Source organism: Pyrus communis, chromosome 4, assembly GCF_041283825.1.
Source record: "Pyrus communis isolate YQ-2024b chromosome 4, ASM4128382v1, whole genome shotgun sequence".
NCBI classification, from domain to species: Eukaryota; Viridiplantae; Streptophyta; class Magnoliopsida; order Rosales; family Rosaceae; genus Pyrus; species Pyrus communis.
In genome coordinates this window covers 21,247,093-21,272,148 of record NC_142568.1, presented here as the reverse complement: position 1 = coordinate 21,272,148, position 25,056 = coordinate 21,247,093, and the positions used below count along the sequence as shown (strand labels likewise).

The following is a 25,056-nucleotide window of genomic DNA, read 5'->3' as shown; positions in this document are numbered from 1 at the left end:
TGGCTTAATCGTAACCGTTCAAATAGGAGGGCATGAAAGGGTAGAGAGATTAGGAGGGTAGAGAATCATTCTCCGTGAAAATTAGGTCTCTAAACTATTTTTCCAGAATCAGCCCTTGAATTATAAAAATATGCCAATTACACCACTAATATTAGATTCAAAGCTACCATATTTAATTTTCTGTTAGTTTAAGTTACGTTACTTGCATGTGATACACATTTGAGCGTATGTGGGTAATTTTTCATTAAAAAAAAACAAGTATATGGAGTTAACTTTGGAGGGTAAATTAGACATTAGATTTGCAACCTATATGAAATGTTAAGGGCTTATATGTGAGAAATAACGGTATTACACTCTAAAGTGTGTCAAGTAACTTAAGTTGACGAAAAATTGGATAAAATAGCCTTGAATATAATAGTAAGGATGAAATTAGCAATTTTTAATGAATTTAGGGACTTATTTTTCCAAATATATATATATATATATATATATATATATACATTCAATGACCTAGTTTTTAGTCAGGTGATAGTTCAGGAACTAAATCGACTATTCACTTATTATGGCGTTGATGGTTGAATTCTTTATTTAATGATTAAAGAATGAGTCAAATCCACGCAGTCTATCTTTATTTATTTTTAACCACAACAAGTGCCCAGTGGTAAAGACGCAGATTCTGGTTCCCAAAATACATAAAGAATGAGTCAAATCCACGCAATCTATCTTTATTTATTTTTAACCACAACAAGTGCCCAGTGGTAAAGACGCGGGTTCCCAAAATAAAAAAAAAACAAGGATATTCTGGTTTCGAAGCTCCAAGCTGGTGAGTCTACTTGTCTGTGGCCAAGGAGAGATTGAAATACATCAGTGAATCTTTCCGGCCCCCGAAAGCGGTGGATACCTATGGACTTTTGTGGACCCCCACTTGAATGCGACTGAACAATAGAGTACGGTAAGGTCCACCCTACCTAACATAGACGCTCACAAATGCACGTATTTTTCAGGGTCATATGAAACAGCAACAATCTTCTTCCCAACAGTTCCAAGTTCCACCCTAAAAAGCTTTCACTTTACAAATTCAATTTACAGCAAAGGCTTTGACCGGAATAGAAAAACTACCGTGGAGGTCGACGGAAGGTAAAATTTTGATTTGTTTTCATCACTCAAGGCAGTACTTTGCACGCAACTTATCAAGCTTCCATGCCTATGCGATTGAAGTTGCCTCGTTGTAGAATACTTCATCCCATATCTTATCCAGGTCTGTTTTGCAAGGTATTGGGTTAGTATAATGATTATGCCCAACTCTAGATATGCGACTAAGAACTGTTCTAAAATTTTAAGCCTAGCTCTGCCTAGGTGTTAGGCGGTGTGCCACCGTTCTGATTAATGTCTAGACGTTTGAAAATTTAGAAGGGACGCCTAGACCTATTGAGGCGCCCGCCTAACCCGCCCAGACATACCTAGACACCTGTCTAGGTTGCAACTCACTTAGAAAGAAAATAAATAACTTTTCATTTTGCATTATTTTTTTAATAAATTGTAAGAAACTTGTTGAATACTAAAATAAACACAAATTATATGTTTGTTCATCATGTTTTCATTATATTTCAATACTTCATAATATACATGTCATTCTATTTTGTAATTTATAATGTAATTATATATTTTTTAAGTATAAACAGACATTTATTTACACGAAATATAATATATTTAATCTGCCTAGACCGCCGAGGCTAGGCCCCAGTCCACTACCCGATTAGCGCCTAGCGTCTTTTAGAACCTAGTAAAAAATGAAGCATATAACGGTAGGCAGAAAACTGAGCCTAACGTATCAAAACATAATGAACAATAAAAATCGTGCCACGTTGAAGGACCTTGTTCGAATGACATTTCTGTTTTCTTTCAACTAGATCGAAACCCTTAAGCTTTTTAACAAATCGAGGAATTGTAAGGATGCATACCGGCCTTGTTCGAGGATGAAAGAAAAATGATGAGTGTGTCAAATCTGGGTACCTTGGTTAACTTTTCCAAAAAATTGACGGCCAAATCCATTTCTTCACTGCCAAAGAAATCATAGGGGGGGCATAAGGCATCTCATCAAGCTCAACAAGAAAAACATACTGATGAGACATAAGCAATACTTACACTAAAAAGGTCGCCACGCATTTGATAATGTCAATTAGTACGGGAACAGTCGAAGCATTTTTGAAAATCTGCAGCAATGCAGTAGCAGATATAGACTGCATGGAAAACCAGCAAAACTAACATGAAACCGGTATGGAAAGTCAGAATTAGTTATGACTGCCTAAGCAATTACCAACTATACATACAATTTTCTTACTCCTTGATGGACATGTGAACTTGTTCATATAAATGGATTCAAATGGGAACCTCTTGGGATGGCAGTGGTCAACGAAATGGATGACCGTCATGCAAAACAAGCACACTAAAGGTCACCCACTTTGAGACGATAGAAAGAACACATGAATCTTGCATTTTGGACGTCTATATTTATGATAGTAAAACACAAGAATACATTTTCAGACTTTCAATAGTGAGGCCTCGCAGAGCACTATCTCCAGTGAGGCCTCGCCAAGAAACCTCAAATTGATATGCAGTAGTTGGTGGTGTGATGTTTTTCTCCACAGCTACAACCTTGGCTTTGGAAGCAGCTCGAGAAGCAAGCTCTTGTACCGATGCCTTCATCTCTTGCTTCTTATTTGTGGTATTTCCCTACAAAACAATCATACAAAAGCAATTAAAAATATGAAGATAATGCCTTTATGATAAAATGATACGGTAGGAGTAACGTATAAGTCTGGTAAGAAGCTAACAAATGCAGTTGAATACGGCTTCATAAACTAGTATATTTTACTTATTAGTACTACCAACAGAAAGACAAATCAATTACAACAAAACAAAAATCAAGTAGAAGGGGCAACAGAAGACTAATCCTTACGACCTTAGTGTGATCTTGAACTGCACTTATTTCTGTAATTTGAGTACTGCTTCAGACAGGCTGGATGCCGTTTCCATTTACGTTGGTATCCGACTTTCCCCTTTTCTGCATTTCTTGTACAGAATTTTTCAGCGCTCCAGATACGTTCTGAAGATTTGACTGGCAATTAACAATTACAATGAGTCAACTTACTAATTCAATGAAATAATCATGATGCTAAACAATCAAAAGCCAATCAAACTCAACTCCATCTCGCAGAAGTTTGTACTGACGAAACAAGCACGAAAACCAGATTCAAGCCTGGATTAAGCATGCAAAAGGCCTCTAAAAAGTCAAGGCAAGTATATCCCATGAATGCCTAACTATTAATAATTGTACTCGCAGGAATAATAACAACGAACAGGAAACGCTAAAATGCCCTCCCCCTTAATTCATGCACACAGTTCAAAAGTTTAAATATGCAGAAGGATAGGTTTTTCTAAAGATTTAAGTAACAATTCCATGGGTTAATTAACACTACTGAAACGGCCCTCACGAATATAATTTAGATATAGAGAACCAACAACTCCAGATGCGTGTGCAAATTTGCTTACTTTGTCATACAAAGATTTGGCCTCCGTGTACTGTTTCTTGATTTCTTGGTTGTGAGGCTCCAACCTCAGGGCAAACTCAGCATCTGCAGTTGGCTATATTCATTACATCAGACAGATCAAAATTACAATATTAGAAAAGAAACCGTATATGAGACGATATCAGGAAACAAGGTCGTTGTTTAGTTTTAAACCAACCCTCGAATGATTCTTTAAGCTTTCCAAGTTCTTTTCTAGCCGTTGCACGTCGTGAGTATGCTTTTATATAACGATCATCCAAATCCAAGGCCTCTGTGCAGTCATCCTTAGCTTCCTGAAATCTAAAGAACAAGATGAAAGTACACATATGCTTCAGGTCATTCGTGAGAAAATACCCTGTAAGAGCTTTTACACAAGCACATGGCTTGCCTACATATGAAAACTGTGAACGGGATTTTGGAAATTATTATGAGAGGGTGCCTTTAGTAGCTTGACAGTAGGAAAAGTCTAGAGGCCTAACCGCAGCTATTGAATCTAGTCTTCACAGAATCCATTGACAGCGGCATAAATGACTGGATTTTTCTTTTCAATTGAAAGTGGTGCGGTTATCAGCTGCATCAACACTTTCCTAGAAGAATTTTCTCAGGAACCAAACACAGCATAGCATATCCCACCATGCGACAAAAATTGTATACGAGGAAAACTTGACCAGAGACACGGTTTGTGGTGGCGAGCAAACATGGAACCTTACAACTTTGTATAGAAAGGGCGGGCTGTTTTATGTACGGTTTGTGCATATAAGTTTCATCTACATATACAGTAGTACATCACCAGCTATTGAACTAAATTAATAAGTGCTGCAGGACTATCCTGCAACGCCAGTTTCCGCGAATCAACAGGCAGAAAGAGGAGCCATCTTTTCATGTATTGCCTTGTAACACTGGAGACTGCACAGAGGGAGCTTCGACTGCGAATCCCGGTACTTGTATGGATTTGTACAATATGGTCCGGCACACTTTTCACGGGGAGGAGGGTAACTGAAATCGGAATAAAACATAAAAACAAAACTAATAATTATCAGATAAACTTCACGACATATATTTTTTTTAAATGGAGAGAGGTGATTGAAAACCAGGTTTGAGACGTAATGATCTCCATAAATTTTACATTTAAGGGGGAAAAAGGTGAGCAACCGAAGCCTAATTTTATAACCAGCTGCTTGTCGTCATAAATTTGAGAAACATTTGAAGCTCAAACGGCTATGAAAAGCCTCCAACAGTCGTGGAGGCTGGATATTAAGGATTGGTTCAGAAATAAGCACAATGATATAGAATTGTTCAAGACCGAAGAGACGCATAGAAGCTGTATCTAGATTTGGGGAAAAAACTACATATAATCGTAGAAATAAGTATCTAGAATTTTCAAATGCTCTTACCTGCAAGGTTTGGAGTCGAATATAGCTGGCAAGCCCATTTCATTGGGGAAAATTACAACCGATCCTGATACACCCATCATGACACATCCCGATCTAAATTAGAACGTGCTAGCCATCACGTAAAAGTGATATAATATGTGCATAGTGCAGAAGCAATAATGATATACAAAAATACGAGTGAATAAAAACCAAACTACTAAAAGTACTAGCTCCACTTCATAAGACAAATCATTGAATCTCCTGTAATACTCATTTGCCGTCGTCATTTTTCCCTGATTGGCATCTTCGCCTGATTCCCATTCTCCACTGCTGCTACCAATCAGGAGGAGAAGGACAAGATGACGGCAAATGAGAATTACAAAACTCAACAGAAAGACCAAATAAATCGAAAAGATTTTACCTTTAAATTGGGAAACGAAAATCCTCGGAGAACCTTGAGATTATTATCACCGACAAGATTGCTCTGATCGAACCAGAATTAAAAGAATACGAATTGGGTTTTGGTGAATAGTTGGCGTAATGTGATTGGAGGACGAGAGGTGTGGAGGAGAAGGAGGAGGAGAGCTGGGTGAAAGTTAGGGTTTTTGTTGCAGGGGAGGGGACCAAAGTTTTCACCATCGTCGTAGTAAAATTGAATGGTGCTGGGTTTTTCCTGGGTTTTTTTTACCGCCTTGTACGTTAACCTGTTCCCGCTGTCGAGTTCTCCAATCGGACCGTTGGGTTTGGACCAGGGAGTGCGTAGGCTAGTAACCGACGCACCCTGGTGCATATTAGCTGTGTTCATTTTAAGGTTTTCTTTTCTTTTTCCTCTTATTTTTCCTTGCTATTTTTCACAAATAAAAATAGCTATTTGTTCTACTTTTCCAGCTTGTTTGAGAGTTAAATAATGAATCTTTACAAGGGATTTATCGAAACATTTGGTAACTGTAAAATTAATAACCATAAGTACAATTTTACCGTCACGAAAAATACAAAGACTCTTGAGAAAACGAATAAGGTTTACAGACAATTTTTATAAAATATGAGCGATATTGAAAAAGTGAAGGATTATTTGTTGTTCGGTTTAGAACTTGAACACTAGAATGACATTTTCTATTTGGAAATAGCCTTACTTGGTCAATTTTATGTTCACTTAGTCATAGGATAAAGAATGTATGAGTTATGTTAGGGTCAGTCGTTCACGTGCGAATGAGAAATTTTTCATTATAAATTAGTGTGAAACTCACTTTTAAACAACGAATGCTCAATCTTTGAGCAACCGAACTTAGCAAACAATAAAGAGAAATAAGAAAACTAGTTTCCATAATTTTGTGATGCGAAACTATGTTATTAAAATGTATACTAAATTCTTACACTAGCCTCATTGGCAAAACACCATTTCTTAAAGTCACTTATTATTTTACAAAAGTTGGTTGGAATAATTGATGAAAGTGTACGTGTGATGGCACTCAAGTTCGAATCACTTCAATATTCATTATAATAAAGAGAATTGTTTTCCAGCTGCTTTCTGTTTAGAAGAAATTTCAATAGTTTTACAGCTCATTGAAAGCTTAAAGTCTATGAGTTCTACTTCCATTCTACAAGCAATTAATGACCTTAATTTACAAAACCACAAGAAACACAACAATTCAAATCAATTCAAGTCATTCAACACTTGTAACATTTAATACTACAGAACATAGAAGAATTTTTCTAAATCTACATCAATAATCCAAGAATGCTGCTAGCTCAAACATCTAATAGATTAAAATAGTTATAGATACTGTGTTGTCATAAAAACATCTACGATTAGTTAGATTTAGATTTTTTTTTTCTTCTCTCTCTCTCTCTCTCCAAACGATAGCATTTATGAGTTAAATTATTAGTTGTAAGAAAAAATGAAGATTGGTGGGGATTGAACCTGCATCATAATACATAGACTTAATTACTTATCACTACTGCGATAAACACTATTTGCAGATAAATTTTGAGTTGGGATTTGGATCCCCGTTGGATCCCCTCCCTAAGGATCAACGCACACGGATTGTTGATCAAAAATCGTGCGGCCCCAATTGAATGCTTTTTATATTTTTAAAAGTAAAACAACTTTGTTTTACATGAAAAATATAAAAAAGGAAAAAATTGTGACTGCATGATTTTTTATCAACGATCCATATGCGTTAATTCCTAAGATTCCTAGGAATAAGGTCTGGCGAGGATCCAATTCCTACGGAGTTGGACATTAGATTTCTTTTCATCTTCTACTCAATACTTTTTTTCGCTTGAATAAAATGAAAATTTGATCAAGTTAGTTGGACTACACATTCAGACAGCAATCCTCTCATTTCTCCAATCCTAGTTGACACGTACGTTCCAAAGAGTGGCCCCACGTTTGCTGGTCTCGTGGGACCCACCCAATGAACTGGAACTAGAAGTGCTATTGAGTTAAGACCGTCCCGTGGGGAATGAGGAAATTGGGCATCTGAAACAGACGGGTCAGGGGGGCGAAAACCGACGTGGCTGACGCAGCCACCGCCTGTGACGGGGCAGATGTACGTGTCTGGTTGACAAGACCGGGGACGTTCGAGTGACCGCTCTGACGACCATTACCAACGATCAATCAGTCAGTCACAAAGGACCCCGGTGGGGTGACGTGGATGACAGATCCGACGGTTGACAGCGACTCTGAGGCCCCTCTTTTCCTAGACATCACATACACGACAGTAGCGCGCGATGCGCGGGTGCTCTCATTCCTCCTTTTGTGCACCCAATTTTGTCATATCAAATGCTCTCTTCGAATATTTCACCTTTTTCTTTTCACTTTGCCTAATTAATTTTTTTCTTTTTTCTTTTAATTGTTCATGTTCGGTTTGGTGGATTGGATAAGATATGTTGTAATCATTTAAAATGTACCTTAGTCAAGTTCGTTGTTTGTTTTGCCAAACTGTGAAATAGATAAAATTGAACAAGATAGGTTATAAATCCACAATGAAGTGGGTTTTCTAACATATCCTTATACATAAGTTACAAATTTATCTTACAAATTTCTGTCAATCTAATCATATCCTTAAAGCCTAATCTTATACAGCACACCAAACATGCTCATAAAGAACTACATGGGAAAATTTCGATTGGTGCTTAAACTTTAATTTAATTGAAGCTTTTAGTCTTTGAACTATAAATTTGTAACTGGTTACTTTTTTCATATATTTTTCAAGAAATATTGTGCAAATAAGCTTTGAAGATAGTATGGATCGTTTGGAAGTGTTCTTAAAATAAATAAAAACGTTTTTGGTGAAAATATTTTTGAAACCAATTTTGAGTAAAAATGCAATTGAATCCTAAAAATAAAACACTTCATTAAATGCTTTTGAAACTCAAAAACATTTTCTCTAGAAGTGTTTTCAATCATTTTATAAGCATGTTCAAACGAGTGTGAAATCTTGACACAACCACAATCATAATGCTCATTTACTAATATACAAGAAAATCATAACTAAGCTAAACTCATAATATTACATTGACTCCAGACACCATACCAGCAGATCATCATTTGACACAAAAGAATTTACATGTGACCAACTAGTATGTGCCTACATCACCTATCTAAAATTACAGAATCTTAAAGACCAAGTTAACATAGAAATTTATGCCTATATATATGTGGTTGTCTCTAATAAGATCCACCAGGTTAACTTCCTGGTCCTCCAAGTGTTAAAAACACGCCAGGAAGATCACTTCTTTCCTTGGCTACAGATGGATTGGCTCGAACGGGCAAAAATGGTCGAGTCGCCTGAGGTTGACTGAGGCCTAGGCCGGACCCCGGCATGGAATTCCTCATTGGCTGCTCGGATAGCTTCAAAGGTGGCTCCAAATGATTCGAGTTTGGAAATGGTTTTGCCTCAGAAATGGGAACTTGGCTTGTTGAAGCGAAATTTGGCCGCCTTGAGATGATCTCGGGTCCCTGGTTTTGGCACATTCAGTTGCGTCAACAAGTTAACGTTGATTTACAAGCACGTTAGTGAATGGGACGTGTGATTTTCGGACAATTTTTTTCTCCCCCTGCACACCTTTGTTGACGAAAATAAAAACAAATGTGTAGAAGGAGAAAAGGAGCTTGCAGAAATCACTTTTCTAATCATTATGTGTTGGTTTTACAATGTAGTTGAAATAGGGAAGCTTACTGGTGCAAATAAGACTCCTCTATAAAGCCTTCCATTAACCATCGCGGTCATTAGGAAACCCGAGTCGAATGCTCCATCAACTTTGCCTTGAACCTCAGCACCCATCTAAGAAGACACAAAACCCCAATCAAAAGCCGAGAATGGTAAAGAGAAGTATAGTTTCTGTCAATTACCGACGGAAAGTGAAATTAAAGGAATGCATACCATGTTCTGAATAGGCCCTGCCTCAAAGTGTTTCGATTCTACCGCTTGAAATTCCATACTTGGTCTACCAAAGTTGGCATGAAGATACGGTTCTCGCTTCGGTTCAGTTTGATGCTCTCCTAACAAGTTAAAGTCTGCAGATCTTTGTGCAGAATTTCTAATATCTTTATGGTTGCTTGTGACATTGCGAGATTGGCTATTGGTCGGACTATGATTGAATTTCTTAAACAGATGAAAACCTCGAGAACCTGGGGAGGAATCAACAACTTTAGGATTCGGGACCTGTTCTTGATCAGAGTGTGATGGTGACGAATGCTGGGAGAGTGATAGAGAATGCTCCTCTTGCTCTGATTCGAGGTCTATTGATTTTGTACTTGTGGTTCTTCTCCTCTTTGGATGTAAAGTATCTACATTTATGTTTGCGAATGAATACTCGTTAACAATGATTTCGTGTATACCTAATAGAAAGAGTATGAATTTTATACTACATAATTTCGTGTATACCTGATTTGAACCGGAGAGATTGTTTGGGTTCTGATTCTGGTTCGTGTGTTGTCTCTCGTACTGCTACATGATTCCCCATTAGCGTAGTTTTCTGCTTTAAGCATTTACAAAAACACTCCTCGTCATTATCAAAACATAAAGGATGCACTAAAGTGCTGCACTATTACAACTTTTGTACCGTGTTAAAATCTGCTCCTTTTGAGATCCTCCGCCTATCTTGGTTCCAATGGCTTCCAAAAGTTTTGCACATGGAAACATTGTAACGACCGTTGGGATGTTCTGCTCCAAGATGCAACACCAACAACTCATTCAGAGGGCGCTCATCCTCCCCACACCTACAAGTTGAAACCAGAAAATTACGATGGAACCGAACTATATGGACATGGCCAAACTTAAGCTGTAAAAATTCACACGGCTAATTACCCTCCATAGACGGCAATGTCAGAATCTGTAACAACAGCAGTATGAGAGAATCGCCCTTGTGGCTGTTGGCCGCATGTTTCAAGTTGAGTCCACGAACAAGTAATCACATCTAGGACCCAAACATCGTTGTAATAATGTTTGTCTCCAACCCCTCCAATGACATAAACCTGCAATTTTTCCTGTAGGTCAATTGCTTTCTCTTCTGATAATAAATGTTACAAGGTGATACTTTAAATTTGCCATATACGAAATCAGTCATTTACTATGATTCAAAGATGGATAATTACCAAACTAGCGCTAAATTTTTTTTTTTTCTTTCTGAAAAGATACATATATTTACTTGCCTTTGTCCCGATATTAACAGCTGCATGACCTGCCCTGGCACCCGGTGAAGATCCTTGAACAGCCAACTGTTGCAAAACCACCACAACCTCCATTAGACTCAATTTGTAAAAAAACTTGTAAGAAACTGATATCGAAATCCTGAAAGAATAAACGGAAACGATACCCTTGACCAAGTCAGTGTGTTCATGTCAAGCATATCTACGCCACCATAATACCTATCACCACGGTCCCCGCCATACACAAGAAGCTTCTTCCCCATCGCAATTGTGCTATGACTGTCTCGAGGGACAGGAATATCGCCCTTCACCTCAGGGGAAGTCCATCTCATGGTATTGAGATCTAGGACATGAAGATCATTCAAGTAATTTCCTTTACCCTCTCCGCTACCCCCGAATATCACTAATTTATCGTCACCAACAAGGGTGGCAGTGTGACTTTCGCGGGGTGAAGGTGGAGTACCTGTACATTCCGGCCGTGTCCATACTTTGGTCACAAGATTCAGTATATGAAGATCATTTACCTTCTTAGAGCCATTTGTTCCCCCGAAAACTATCATCTTGTGCCCTAGAACAACGGCACTATGGCTGTCTCTGGGACCAGGCCCTTGACCAGTTGACACAAGAGTGATCCTTACCATTTTCTCAAGATCAAGCACAAGAACATCGCTGAAATGCATGCCGCCGCAACATCCCTAAATTGGACAAACTAGAAGGATGAGATCAAGATATAGCAAAGCATCACATGATTGTCATCTAATAACGCCGATTTCAGCATATGGAATGTAGGAATTTATTGTCTGCTATAAGAGCCAAGCAATTATCGATGTTTGATGGCGTCTAATATCTAAGAAAAAGGCCTAAAAAAGGTTCGGAATTAGTAAAACAAAATCTGAATTATGAAACTTTTTCGACTCAGAAAAATGCATACAACGAGCCAAGTACATATACTTTTGCTTCAAATTTATTTCTTTAATTTCCTCTTAATAATGTCCATAAATTAAATTTTCCAAACAAATATTAATGCAGGAAAAGGAAAAACTAATTTTTTTTTATTATTTAAAAATAAGGGAAGAATGAAAAATGAAAAATGGTAATTACTACATCAAGGAAAGCTGGAAGATAAGTATCAGCTTATGCATAAGTGTCCTTACTAATAAGAGAAATATACAGGAATCAAGGAAAAAGCATTCTACCATTGTCAAAAGAATTAAAATAGGAGGAGAAACAAGGAAACCACAACACCCAGTTCAAAAAAGCAAGTCTGTCATCACCCAACTATAGCCATATTCCAGATAACAGGACAGGAACAAGAAAAATATTACTTTGAGTTTTGACCAAAACATGCATCAAGGAAATCGATTTTTCAGAAGAAAAAACATTTCTGCATTATGTCAAACTTGAAAAACAGAAGAATTGATACACGTACATGCATACATATAATATATATATATATGTAAATATAAGCACAAAGATAAATATCATGCAGTGGAAAATTATTAGAAACGAAGAAAAAGGAGCAAAAGTTAATTTTCATGGAAGAAGATTTAAGCATACCCCAAAAATATACAAAACCCCATGAGAATAGCAGGCAGAGTGCCCCCATCTTTCAGAAGGATTAAATCCCATTATCTTTGGATAGAGCCACATTGCCTTCTTCCTTGCAGCTTCACCTCCCAAAGACCCCATTTTCTCTCTCTCCTCTCCCTCTAGCTTCTTCTCTCTTATCTCTCTCTCTCTCTCAATTCTTAAACTTGAGTATATGTATTACTTGAACACAGTGTTGGACAATGATGTAGAAATGGAGAGGGGGAGAGAGAGACGATAAAAGGGGTAAAAAAAATAAAGGACATGAACAAGGCAAAGTGATGTATCAACTATCAGTATCAAAAGACATGAAAAGATGGGCGCTTTCAAGTCCAAAACACTGTGGCAACCAACAAGCAACCAACAGAAGCTCGTGGTGAAAGAAAGATCATTTCTTTTTCCCCTCCAGCTAAGGGAGGTTTCTTATACGCTATTTCAAGCTAATCAATCGCTCTTATTTGTTTTAATTTTTATATATGACACAATTTTATAATATACTCGAGATGTTGCTAAGTGATGTTTCTAAGTCATTCATACATTGTTGTTTGTTATAACTTGTATATGTGTAGATACTGTTATAGTGACGTTTCCAAACTAAACAAACACTGCTCTTTGTTTTAACTTTATGTGACACAATTTTATTATTTTGAAATATCACTATAACGATGCCTCTACTATTTATTTAAATTTTTTACGTGATGTGGTTCTATTATTTTTATATACTGTTATAATGGCTTTTCAAACTAATCAAACACTACTATTTGTTTGAACTCTTTGGACACATTTTTATTAATTTGGGATATTCTCACAGTGACAGCCTAAGTTGTAGGATTCTTTACCCAATTGCGTGCTAATTAATCAATTAATCTTGCTTTCGTGTTATTCTCTACAACAAGTACATATATATTGAAATGAATGGAGGATATTTTTTTGGTCGAATGGAGGATAAGTCTATATGCTTGGATAGAATTTCCTACAAGTGATGTAAAATCATGGAAATGTGACTGTATGGTTATAACTCTTTTGTTTGTTTTCCCTTGTAATTATCTATGAGAAATGATAAGAAGAGTCTCTCAAAGTGAATTTTTTATAGACGTTATAAAAATCATAGTTTAACATCAATATCTATATTAACATAATAAAATATTATATAAAAAGTACAAAGTAGCAAAAAATCTATAAAGAATTCTGCTTATTAAGAAATTTCCTTATCATTTCTCACTATCTAATGTACAAGTCAGTCTCGTCCACTTTTCACGCTTGTCAAAGCGAAAATGATGGGTTTTGTGGGGGGCAGTGGGTTGTGGGGAATGATGAACGAGTGTTTGGGTTAGTTCAGGTAATCTGGAGAGCATGGGTCAAGAGAAGGAGAAGGTGAGTGCTTTTTTTTTTGTGAGAAGAAGGTAGCTGCTTTACTTTCCATTTTTATAAACGATAATGTTATAGAGATAAATTTTTTTAAAGTAAATTTATAAATTAAATGACATAATTATTGATAATTAAATTATTACGTAAATATTATTAAAAGTGTTTAATTTTTGTTGATAATACGTCATTTTTTTATAAAAAAATAAATACGTCATTTTTTTATAAAAAAATAAAAACATCATTTAATTTATAAATTTAATTTTAAAATTTGATCTCTTTAATACTATTCTTTTGTAAACTTACAATGGTATTTTAAAAATATATTTGTTCTATTATTTTTCTTGCCTTATTTTTTTCTTTAGTGTGACATGATATTGGGATTGATGGGAGTGGATCTCTCTCTCTCCCTCCTCTATCTATCTCATAATTTTTTTTTTTAAATTTCAAGGTGCGTGGGTTTTGAAGTTATTGATATCGTGCATCTAGAAATGTGTCTTGTTTCAAAGGGATTTTGGGAGAAGTGTTGGTGTGTTGGGTTTTTGTTTTTATGGGAATTCTTTTTTAGTTTTGGGGATATGGGATTGGTGTTGGTTTTAGCTCAGAAGGGTTCGGGTGTTTTATTGAACCCAACAGGATCATATTCGGATATGAGAATCTTTGAATCGTGTTTATTTATCGTACATCGTACGATCAGTTTTTATTAATTATTGTTTGTATTTAATTTTAAATAAAAATATTTAAAATGATTTATAATCGTACGATATATGATAAATAGACACGATTTATAAATTTTTAAGATCCTCACAAAGAGGATCAGGCTTCTTCTCGAACATTGATCTCTATTTTTCTAAAGAGAAATGACAGTGAGACTCTTTCAAAAGTCGAAATTTTCATCCTACACCTCTTATTTTCGATATAATAATATATTTAATGTTATACCGTAAGATGATGGATAGTTCATAAAAAAATTTCTTTTGGAAAAGTCTGATAACATTCCTCTTTTTTGAAAGTTGCAGCTTCTCCACATATGAGAGAGAGAGAGATTCATAGTTTTTGTTTTTGTTTTTTTTTTTTTTGTTCTCAGATGAAAACTGAGACTGCAGCTTCACTGTTGACTGTTAATTTCAGCCCAGACCTGCCTAGAACCAATGTAACAAAGGTCTCGTGATTTGAACCAAACTTTTGACTTTTTTCACAAGAAGTGAAAAAGAATTTGATTCATCTTGTCCAACGAAGAAACATAAGAATTGATTCCAAAAGTAGGAGAAGCAATAGATGAGTAGGTTAAAATGTAATTTTCTCTACAATTTACACATCTAGAACCGTTAGATCAAACACTTGGGTTGAATCTAACGGATTGAAGTAATGGAGTATGTCGTAGGTAGACTCTCAAGTTAAATCTGCAAAGAAAGAACAGTAAATTAACATTAAATTTCTTAATTCATAGCATGCAAATATATAAAATTATAAATAGTTATGAGAAGTAAAAGTACGGGACTTGGTTGCTAAAGAATTAGTAGCACTTCTTGTCCATCATCAATCATGACTGGACATACTGATCACCAATAACGGTTGGACACATAAAATTATAAATAGTTATGAGAAGTAAAAGAATTGGACTTGGTTGCTAAAAAATTAAAAGCACCTCCTGCCGATGACCAATCACGACTGAACACGTACGTCCAATCGTGATTGGTGATTGGCAGAAGGTGTTGCTAATTCTTTCAGCAATGAAGTTCTATCCGAAGTAAAATATCGCGAGCTGAAGGAAAGCACCCTTACCAACGTAACGTTGACAGCAGTAGCAGCAAGAGTAGGAGGAAACATGTAGAATTCACGTGACAAACACAGGGACGCGATATATTAGCACTCTGTTAAAAAAATAGATAACTGCTAAAGGAGCTTTCTCAAACACCGTCGTGTGTTATGTTTTGATAAAAAATGAATGTTAAATTATAAGATGATAGAGAGTTCAGATTGACGATCTCCAGCCAATACCACTTTTAGCCCGAATTGGTGCAAGTCCGTTTCCAATCAGGGGTAAAAAAAAGTAGTTAAACAGGCAGAGTAGATATAGAAAGCTCCTTGGCGGATTCTGATATGTACATTTCAAGCCAATATAGAGAGATATAGCTATGTATGGTAAGAGATGAAAAAAAAATAATTCTACAGTATTCTTTATAATATTAATTTTTAAAGAACTAAAATATATTCGAAGACTACCTTTCATGATCTGAGATAATTGATATTTAAAAGATGAATAAAAAATAAACTTTGAATTATCGTGTAACATCATCGATGGTGAGAGTCAAGAAGATAAAAAGTACATCTTTCAAATGAAAACAGTTCTAGCATTTTATTTACTTATTTTTTTATTAAAAAAAAAAAAAAGGTAAAAACACGTGAAGTATGTGTAGGTAGATTAATTAAGCGAAGTGATATTGAAATGAAATCATGAATGACAACAATCTTATCAGAAGTAAAGCAAGCATTTAGTTTCTCTTAATTTTGAAAAAAACTAATGATTATTAGTCAAAAATCAAAACCTTTCCCTTTCAAGTGACACATAATTTTGTTGAGAAATGTTAAACGAGCATTCAAAAGTATGACTTTCTATAATTTTTTTATCATTTTATAATTTAACGTTAATTTATATACTAATATTATAAAATATTGAAGAAAAAAAATAAGATGGTAGAGATTCAATAAGGAGTTTCACTTTTAAAAAAATTCCCTTAACATTTTTCAAGTCGATAAATTAATTATACGAGTTCAAATCCTCTAAAAAAAGGTTGTGGCCTCTCTAAAAATGTGACCCTTATCCACTCACAAACAAATCTCAACTAAGTTAACTTCTAGAAATTAATTATACGAGTTCAAATCTTCTGTATTGAAAAAAAGTTATGACTCTCTAAAAACGTGACACTTATCCAATCACAAACAAACCTTAACTAGGTTAACTTCTGTTATCTCCAAAGTTTGTTTAAAAAAAAAAAAAAAAAAAAATCAAACGTGTCAAGTTTTTAGAGAGGTCAAAGAGAGACCACAACCCTTTTTTTTTTTAGTGAAAAGTTTTGAACACGAAGGTGGTCAGATTCTACAACATTTCATATTTTCGACGAGGGCTACTAGTCTACTATGACCTGATGCCTAATTGGTTACAAGGACTTTTATTCCCTGATGAGCAATTGGTCTTTAGCGATTTTATACGGTGATTCTGAGTATTTGATATTTTAGATTTTTTAACAGTTAGATTATTGATGAAAAATATTAAGGTTTGACAATTAAAACATTCAAAATATCTTATATCTCGAAGTACCATAGAATTTTTTTTAGTCCAAACCGTAAATGCTGTTGTAGAAAATATTATTAATGTTATTACTATGATGCATTTGGCGATTGTGATATTCGCAACACAAGTTTAGTTTCTGCAAAATCAAATTAAAAACGTATTGTTTAATCAATTGTTTATCCTGTTCTTCGTATCTGACACGTCACAAGATCATGTCACGTAATTTAAGAGATAGAAATTGCAATACATAACCTAATATACTCCATATTTTACCCTAGATTCAGAGGTGCTGAAATCAATAGTCTTTTAATCAATAAATTCAATTAAAGTGTTAATATATCCATGCATGGCACAAACACTAACATAGAAGTTTGACAGCAACAGTTTTATTTATGTGTTCTTGGAAGAAGAGGTGAAGCAAGCGTGACGGGTACGTGCTGTTACTGTTAGTAAATTGGAAACCCGATGCCCGTAGATGTATAGCAACAACATAATCCAGTTTTCCAAACTCGCACCCTCCCAAGAAAAAGAGAAGAGTTTTGTATTTGTGTAGTACGAGGGAGATGCCATAACGCAATCTGGCATATTTCTATGTCCACTGGACTTAGGCTCCCACTGCATTGCATGCATTATTGTTATCGAAGTTTTTGGCATAACATTAAATGAAGATATTTTTCAGTGTCATCGAAACATGTGAAGATACAAAAAGTGTCATAATATAACTGAATGGATACTGGAAAATATATTCTCTCTACTTATATTATGATACATGATGTATTGACTTGTGTTTTGAGTACATAAAAAGATCTCTCCATTAAACAATACCAACAGTCACCAATAATATAATAAAATTATTTACCACCTTAAATTCATGCAGGCACTCACACCGACCGTGCACTCAATTTTTCGAAGCTAAACCTCCAGAATTTAAGAATTTGGGGTGGATTTGGGAGAGCCAAGGATTGCTTCGATGGGTTATAGAAACGGTATTTTTATTGAGAAACACGTGTCGCATGCTTCGTTAAAAAGTACTTGGACTCTTATAAATATTTTGACGTGTTTCTATTAGCGGAATTAATAACGAGCATAAGTGCTTCTTATGTACGTAAGTAATCGTCAACGAATCTAAAACTTATTTATTTGTAAGTGAGAGGTTTTAGGTTCGATTTTCGCCAAAGAAGAATTTGAACCATATTTTTGCTAGCACATTGTGAGGTTAAATCTACACCCTCTCTGTTAGTGTAGATAATATTGTTTGTTAAAAAAAAAAAAAAAAAAAAGAGTAATCATCAACAAACCCTAGTGGGAATAATTTACATCAACAAAAGTCAAGTTCATTTATGTGTTTTTTAAAGCATCTCTAATGCAAGGAGTCAAATATTTAAGTCCAAATATAATGCAAAATATCTCAAATGCACATGAGACTTAAAACTTATATTTTGCTTTCGAGGTAAAGTGGGACCAAAATTTAGATTTCAATATGAGATTTGAGTTCAATGTAAAGCCCATGTCAACTAGAAAAAAATATTAATCAACCAAGAAAAATGAGATTTGAGTATTGAGTCCAATCATCCCTAATGTACATAACCCAAATTGTTTCAATGTTTTCTCCTCCAACGCAAAGACTCAAATCTTAAAACTCAAAATGAATCTTAAGATTTAAATCTTTACATTGGAGAAGAAAACTAAAATATAAATCCGCTACCTTTTTGAGACCCATATATGAGAATACAGGTCTAGAATTTAAGTCTTAGGCCAACTCCAATTGAAGGGTCCAGAGGGCCAGATGGTCGAAAATAACCCTAAAACCATTTCCAATCAAGGGCCAGGCCAAAAGGCTCGTGGGCCCCATTGGACAAAAAGGACCAAAAAACCAACTGGCCAGGCCGGGTTGGAATTCAAGGAATCTAGAAGCTGGTTTTGGTACACAACGCAGCAGCACAGACCAATTGCCGCCACCCGTTTGAAACTATTGATGCAAAATACCACAGCTTTTCATCCCTCTGTACACGTACCAAAAGGATCGCTAATGTCTCAACTTTTGGTGCTTTTTCCTCTGCTTTTTCACTGCATTCATGGTTTTAATGACAAAGCCATGATGCACCGGGGGAAACAAGTTGCAAAGTTACCATGAACGAGGAAGCCTCCGGAGGAATATTGGAATACGATTCACCACGATATTTCAGCAACCTTGTGACAGCATTCAGTTCGCACTTCGAATAAAGCGTGATTGCCGGGGAACAACGATTTTGAATAAAATCAAATGCTTTACAAATGGTTCAAAATGTATGTACAAAGTTGAGCCTGTTGAAGCTAATCAGTATCTATATCAGATATTATACAAAGGCGTGCTACAGATTCTAGCCAAGAAAACGTATGAACTGTGACCACGAACAACAAAATATACCTCACCGTACTATCGATAGAAAAATGTCGGCATCGTAAAAGGTCTTGCTACTATATCTTGGTTCTGATTACGTATAACAGCCTTTGCACCAGGGCCATAGAAAGTAAAACTGCAGATAGTGCAAGTTCATTCAGACTTGGCTGACATGTAAAATGTATAAGAATTAATAGCCTCAATCATGTAAAAAGACAACTTACATCAAGTTATTGACACCGAGCATCAAAAGAGAAGAGACTTCTTTGTTCGTCTGATGGATTCAACAACCACCGGCAGAACATCAACGCTGCCCCAACCACTGATAGGAGTGACAGCACTGCTAGAAAGCCAAAATGTGAAACGTCATTGGCAATTATTGCAATTCCCCACATTGTAAACTCTGCCAGACTGGCAACAGCAACTTCTGTTGCGCCAATAATATTTGCTTTGGATGATGGAATCCCAGTTTGAAGAATCTGTGCTGCCACAACATCGTATGACATGTGCCCCAGCCTTGATAATACCTGCATACAAAAAGGTACACGAAAATAAAGACAACAACAAAATGTCTAAAAAGCATGGCAAAAAGCACCTGTTCTCCAATATTCTCTCTAGTACATAGAATTGCAAGTGGAGCATCTGCCACTACAATTGAAACGATTGCTTTGATGACTAGCCGACGCAGGCAGCAGTCACTACTGAAATCTCCTCATAAAAAGAAGCCTCAACATTATCTAAATTATGTACAGATTTAGCAGAGCAGTCTAAGAATCCCCAATTCTGAAAAGAATTCCTCATCATGCTCTCAGATCTAACCTAATATCATAAATCCCATTCCCAATTGATTCACTACTTAATTTTCTTAGCAGCTCATACGTAACTATCATCCGAAACCCAAATCTTGTTTCTTAACTATTAAGTCCTTTCTTCATAAGTTTTTCTATTTCGGTTCACATTTAGTCTCTTATCTCATATAGGAAAAAAGAATGATAAATAAATTCTTACAATCAAACACAAGAAGAATACAAGGGGGCTCTGCTGGGAGGAGGATCCGCTACAATAAACAGCAACAGCAACGGTGAGAAGTGAAGCTTGAAATATTAATCCCGCCGCTCCTGCCTGGATAAGAAGCTCCATCAGCTATAGACAGAGTATAATGTGACAGTGGACTGTAACATGATAACAATGCAAATTAGCCAACCTTTAAGATGCCAAGTCGCCTGACCAGGCTTGCCGACACAAATGTCGCTGCAACACCCATAAAAGCACACAGTCCACTAAAACCTCCGATAATAGATGGATTTAGACCTGTTGTCACAATACCTTGGAGTTAGAATGGGGCTTAAAAAGAAGCCAATGAAAAGGTTTATATAACCACAGCAGAAGAGGCGTATAAATATGTCTATAATTGAAAATCAATGATGAAGTCATATTCACACTAGAGCACGATTTAAGTGACCTCCTTTTTTGCCTACACTCTGGATGTAATAACAATATGCATGAATCAGTAGGGTTATTGACTTCTAGATGTTGTGCTTAAGAGCTTTTTCTCATCACAAGTGAAATTTATTGTTATTAACACGTGCGTTAATTGGGTATATTTCAGGGTGGCGTGCTAGTGGGTCCAACTCTCTTGGCCGAACTTCCTTATTTTTCCTTCCATGTATTCCTCCTCCCTAACCCCCCCTCTCCCCCCCCCCCCCCCCCCCCCACCAAACCGCCCCCACGCGCGAGGGGATGAATAGTGTTTGCTCATATTCTAACCGAGCTATTCAGTGCTTTCAGAACCTGGGCCTTGAATTAATTGCAAAATAATAAAGATCTTTCATAAAATGCATGCAAAATGGGACAAAATTCCGACCAAAAAATATAAGGCTAAAAGGCATGACAAGTACCACTCTGCGTTAGAAATGCTGTCATCAAACTGCCTGGAGTGAGTACAACATTAAAATAGAGCAGCACATAGGCTAGGCTAGCAGGAAGAACTGGTTGCTGCATGTACTCCTTCCATCCAAGTTTAATAGCTGCCACACCTTTATCCACTGATTCCAGAAAACAGAACCAGTTGGGAACTTAGGACAGTATCAGAAGTATCTTTCGATTACAAAAGAGGTGGTCAGACCTCCTTGTATAAAAGATAGAAATATAAATTTACCTATATCGTTGGTATCAAACAGAGATACTTCTGTAGATGTTCTACAAGAAGTTTGTGAACATTTTGGGCGGTCAAGAACCCCACTCGAAAGCTTGTTGGTCAAACATGTGAGAACAATCTGAGAAATGGAAATTCTTAAGTCAATAATAAAAGTGACAATTTTGAAGCAAAATATTGAAACTGAGTAAGGAGAAGAGAAATTACTGCAAAAGGCAATGACCACACCATCAAACCTCCAGAAAATTTCAAGCATGTTACTGGGTCATATTTTGATAGAAGAATGCCAAATAGTGATGCTCCGGCAATCTGTAAATACAAAGTTATAAATCTCCTCAAGCTTCCCCCAAAAGTATCATCTTTTTTCTTGAAAGTTCTAACCAAAGTAGCATGTACTGGAATTAGCCCGAATATTATCTAGAATAACCATAACCATGTGCCTAGAATTTGTTTAACTCCAAGGAATATTTGCAAATTAAATTTCAAATAAAAGGGCAAATATTTCACCATTGACCACATATGAAAAATCCATGGAGATATTGTTAAAGAATAAATGATCATAAGATTAGAAAATACCTCACAGAGAAGATCAATTCGATTAAGAACAGCATTTGCTTGGGCAAGCGCAATAGGCCTGTTCACTCCTGCCAACTGTTTACACGGGAATGTTTAAGCCAAAGAAAACTTGGAAGGATAAAAACTATGTGTGTGCATGTGTATGAGTATCCTAACGAAACAAGGAAACGTCAAAATAGCAGTACCAGCACCACCCAATCACGCTCCATAGCAATCCCCAATGCTACACCAGATAGCCTCTCCACAGCCCCAGCTAGTACAAGTACAATGAACCAAGGGCGGTGAAGAAGGGATGACACAGAAGGAGGAACAGAATGCGCATAGATTATCAGCGCTGCAGATAATAACTGAGCAGCTGCCTGAATGAAAGAAAACAGTTAGAACACAAAAGTTTGAATATTTGTCCTGCATACATCTTTGGGTGCAGTGCAAACCAAACTACTCACCTGAATAATATTAAGACAGTTATACGCAGGTACCCTGGGGAAATGATCCATAAGTGTGCCAACTAAGGGGCCTCCAGCAATTATCGCAAGCTGTTTAAAATAAATTTGAGCTAGTTAGGAAGTAATGTTTCCTACCGCTTTTTCCTATATACTTAATTTATCTCAATAGCAACCTTACTAAAGAAACCCATAAACGCCACTGGTAGAAGGCTTGGATATATCAATGCGATAGCAGAGGGCCAAGAAAAATTCCAAAATTGCTCCACTAAATTTCCAGCTAGACAACTAGCATAGAGAGCTGAAAAATTATGCCCGTTGGATCAGAAATCACCTCAAGGATTCCAAATCATTCACATCAAAGACAGCTTAGGAAAGATACATCACCATGCTTTACTTGGACTATTGAAGGAAGGCTCTTACCATATAATCCCATTGGATGGGCCGGAGTAGCTGCAAGCGTATGTTGCTCATCTTTTGATAAAACCTAAGCAAGGGAAAAAAAAATGACATGATAAATCTGACAAGACCTAACAGTAATGCAGTACTGAAGTGTTAATGAAAAAGAAAAAAGAAAAGGTTCATAGACAATCTTGTAACTTACAGGCAGTGTCGTCAAGAGACAATCTACATAAGTATCTTCAGTTAGTAAACTCAAAGATTCGGTCTCAAGCATATCAACAATTGGGACTGAGCAACCAGAGCAACCAGGCTCTGCAACAGATGATTCCTCCTGGACCTCATTGTCAGTAGCCACGTGGTTGAAGTGTACATCGGTGTTGGTTATTGAACACCTTGAACTAAAACTGTCGAATCTGTTATCCAAGGCACAGGAAAAGCAACACTGTTAATATAAACACAAGATTCGTAGTGTTTTTTCGATTACAATGTTGCCATTGCTTTAAAAAATTTGAACTCAACTCTTGAAAGGGTGTCCACCTATTTATTTTATACAAACTTAAAAAAACACCTTGATAGATACCATTAAGTACAAGTCCCACTAAGATATAACAATCCAAATTCAAACTTCCTGCCCTTCTAGTTTCTCTTATTTTCCCTACTCATCCCATTCTCCTTCACTTTTCATCAATCTAACAAGCTTATCATGAACTTGATTACATCTTTGATTACCAAACCAATTGAAGTAAAACATTTCAAAATTCCATAACTTTCTTCCATTTTCTTTCACTTTCACAAGCAAACCAAATGACATACAAACCAAAAGCACAAAGCTTACCTCTGAGAACCCACAGAAAGGTGCCTCAAGCCCAACCATCTGCCAGAATCAATTCGATAGCGAATTCGAGAGGAAGGCCGTGGTTGCCTCGATGAAACAGAAGCCCGGCAAGCAGGGAATAAACTAGTAGATGAATTGAAGGAGAGAGAATACTGTGAGAGAGTAACCCCAAAACCGCTACCCGAAGCCATTGATTCTGTTGGCTCCAAGGCTTCAAATCCCAGTTGGGTTCTTGCCCACTCATGCAGCCTCCACAACTAAGCTACCGTTTTGCTCAGTTTCCCAAATTTTCTCAGAAAATCACAGAGGGCACCTCGCAAAACTTAAAAAGAAGCTTAAAGTATGGTCTTTTTGGGTTAATTTTTTCTGGATTGTAATTCAAAAGATACGAACTTGGTTCAGATAAATCAAGATTTTTCTGATGTTTTGGGTTTGACTTGCAGAATTGTAGCCAATAACAGACGGGTTCCTCTCAGACTCCATGAACTACGAAGAAAAAATGGGTTTTGGGGGGTGGAATTTATGTGGGTAAATTGAAGGAGAGGGGTTTGGTGATAAAAAGTTGATCACTTGAATAATTTTATGGGGGCATATTTTTTGTGGGTTTTAGCTTGGTTTCATGGCCTTATCCATGCCTGGTGTTTTCTGAGTCCGCCGGTTAGCGGAGAGTTCAAAGTGGTCTTGTTATGTCGCACTGTTTGTGGCTGTAAAATTTCATGGGTGAAAAGAGTTTGAAGGTGTGGGGTTGGGGTTATGGGCCATAAGCGTGAAGTCCAACCCCACGCCGTGGACCCATATATGGCCACTTTGCACTATGAATAATCCAGTTTTATACGTAAGCATTAGGAAAATGAGTCGTGTCGTCAACTCACTATTAACACAAAAGGACATTTATAACGCTAAACAAGATATAACATGTTTAAAGTTTACCATGATCAGCATTTTAAAAGTACGTGCAACCAGGTGCGGATGGAAATACATATCGTCTGAGTTCAGAAAATATACATATGATGGTTTTTTGAGGATCTTTCAAATGTTTGGTACGGGTTTCTTTTGTGTTCACTAAATGTTTAATGTAATGCATGCTAAACATATTTCGACATGTTGCATCGACAATACTCGACAAATTCTTTTTATATCACTCATCAGATTGCTTCGGCATATGCTGATATCTATTAACATTTGCACAACAAGCCTAATAAGTGAATGAACTGATTTTTTTTTTATGCGCGCTTCGCACTTTGTTCCTATCTAAAAAACTTGTATTTAACATTGGGACTTCCAAAGTTCAAATCTTAGATCAGTCACTGCATGCAACGACCTATTATATATTGTTGTACTAATGCATTTTACCACTTTTTAGCATAGCACATTTTGATTTTCATCACGAAGAAGGTGTAGGGTTGTTTTTGGTTCATGG

General features: G+C 36.4%; 2 protein-coding genes and 1 non-coding gene across 4 annotated transcripts; all 3 read right to left on the bottom strand.

The window, feature by feature from the left end:
• Positions 1 to 700: 700 nt before the first annotated feature.
• LOC137723471 (uncharacterized) lies at positions 701 to 5,491 on the bottom strand. The gene is made up of 9 exons (XR_015961831.1): positions 5,364 to 5,491; positions 4,964 to 5,056; positions 3,748 to 4,565; positions 3,553 to 3,635; positions 2,963 to 3,118; positions 2,331 to 2,733; positions 2,146 to 2,240; positions 2,014 to 2,059; positions 701 to 1,260 (listed from the first exon to the last, which is right to left on the bottom strand). It is a non-coding gene; the product is annotated as an uncharacterized LOC137723471 (transcript).
• Positions 5,492 to 8,385: 2,894 nt separating this feature from the next.
• On the bottom strand, positions 8,386 to 12,470 carry LOC137723577 (uncharacterized). 2 transcript variants are annotated; one of them, XM_068462775.2, is made up of 9 exons: positions 12,156 to 12,470; positions 10,766 to 11,293; positions 10,602 to 10,667; positions 10,258 to 10,424; positions 10,013 to 10,169; positions 9,835 to 9,925; positions 9,331 to 9,737; positions 9,127 to 9,231; positions 8,386 to 8,906 (listed from the first exon to the last, which is right to left on the bottom strand). In XM_068462775.2, exons 1-9 carry the CDS (start codon positions 12,285 to 12,287, stop codon positions 8,634 to 8,636), a joined length of 1,926 nt encoding a protein of 641 aa, XP_068318876.2. In that variant the 5' UTR covers positions 12,288 to 12,470; the 3' UTR covers positions 8,386 to 8,633. The 2 variants fall into 2 exon arrangements, with proteins under 2 accessions (XP_068318876.2, XP_068318875.2); XM_068462774.2 differs by having other exon boundaries at positions 9,835 to 9,928; positions 12,156 to 12,420.
• A 6,605-nt stretch (positions 12,471 to 19,075) lies between these two features.
• Positions 19,076 to 24,393, bottom strand: LOC137722899 (solute carrier family 40 member 3, chloroplastic). The gene is made up of 14 exons (XM_068462012.2): positions 23,637 to 24,393; positions 23,004 to 23,214; positions 22,823 to 22,886; positions 22,576 to 22,700; positions 22,403 to 22,492; positions 22,142 to 22,315; positions 21,957 to 22,031; positions 21,588 to 21,689; positions 21,384 to 21,501; positions 21,124 to 21,270; positions 20,430 to 20,536; positions 20,234 to 20,347; positions 19,450 to 19,752; positions 19,076 to 19,361 (listed from the first exon to the last, which is right to left on the bottom strand). The coding sequence occupies exons 1-13, from the start codon at positions 23,825 to 23,827 to the stop codon at positions 19,456 to 19,458; spliced, it is 1,815 nt and encodes a 604-aa protein (XP_068318113.2). The 5' UTR covers positions 23,828 to 24,393; the 3' UTR covers positions 19,076 to 19,361; positions 19,450 to 19,455.
• Positions 24,394 to 25,056: the final 663 nt, after the last annotated feature.

What these genes read in the sequence shown, in the direction of transcription:
- LOC137723577 (XM_068462774.2), bottom strand. Translation starts at nt 12,287, where the DNA reads ATGGGGTCTTTGGGAGGTGAAGCTGCAAGGAAGAAGGCAATGTGGCTC. An exon ending in GGGTTTTGTATATTTTTGGG is followed by an intron (nt 11,294 to 12,155) that starts GTATGCTTAAAT and finishes TGTCCAATTTAG; the next exon opens with GGATGTTGCGGCGGCATGCA. An exon ending in AAGGAGCAGATTTTAACACG is followed by an intron (nt 9,929 to 10,012) that starts GTACAAAAGTTG and finishes AAATGCTTAAAG; the next exon opens with CAGAAAACTACGCTAATGGG.
- LOC137722899 (XM_068462012.2), bottom strand. Translation starts at nt 23,827, where the DNA reads ATGGCTTCGGGTAGCGGTTTTGGGGTTACTCTCTCACAGTATTCTCTC. An exon ending in CTTTCTGTGGGTTCTCAGAG is followed by an intron (nt 23,215 to 23,636) that starts GTAAGCTTTGTG and finishes CTTGGATAACAG; the next exon opens with ATTCGACAGTTTTAGTTCAA. An exon ending in GTCTCTTGACGACACTGCCT is followed by an intron (nt 22,887 to 23,003) that starts GTAAGTTACAAG and finishes TCCCTTGCTTAG; the next exon opens with GTTTTATCAAAAGATGAGCA.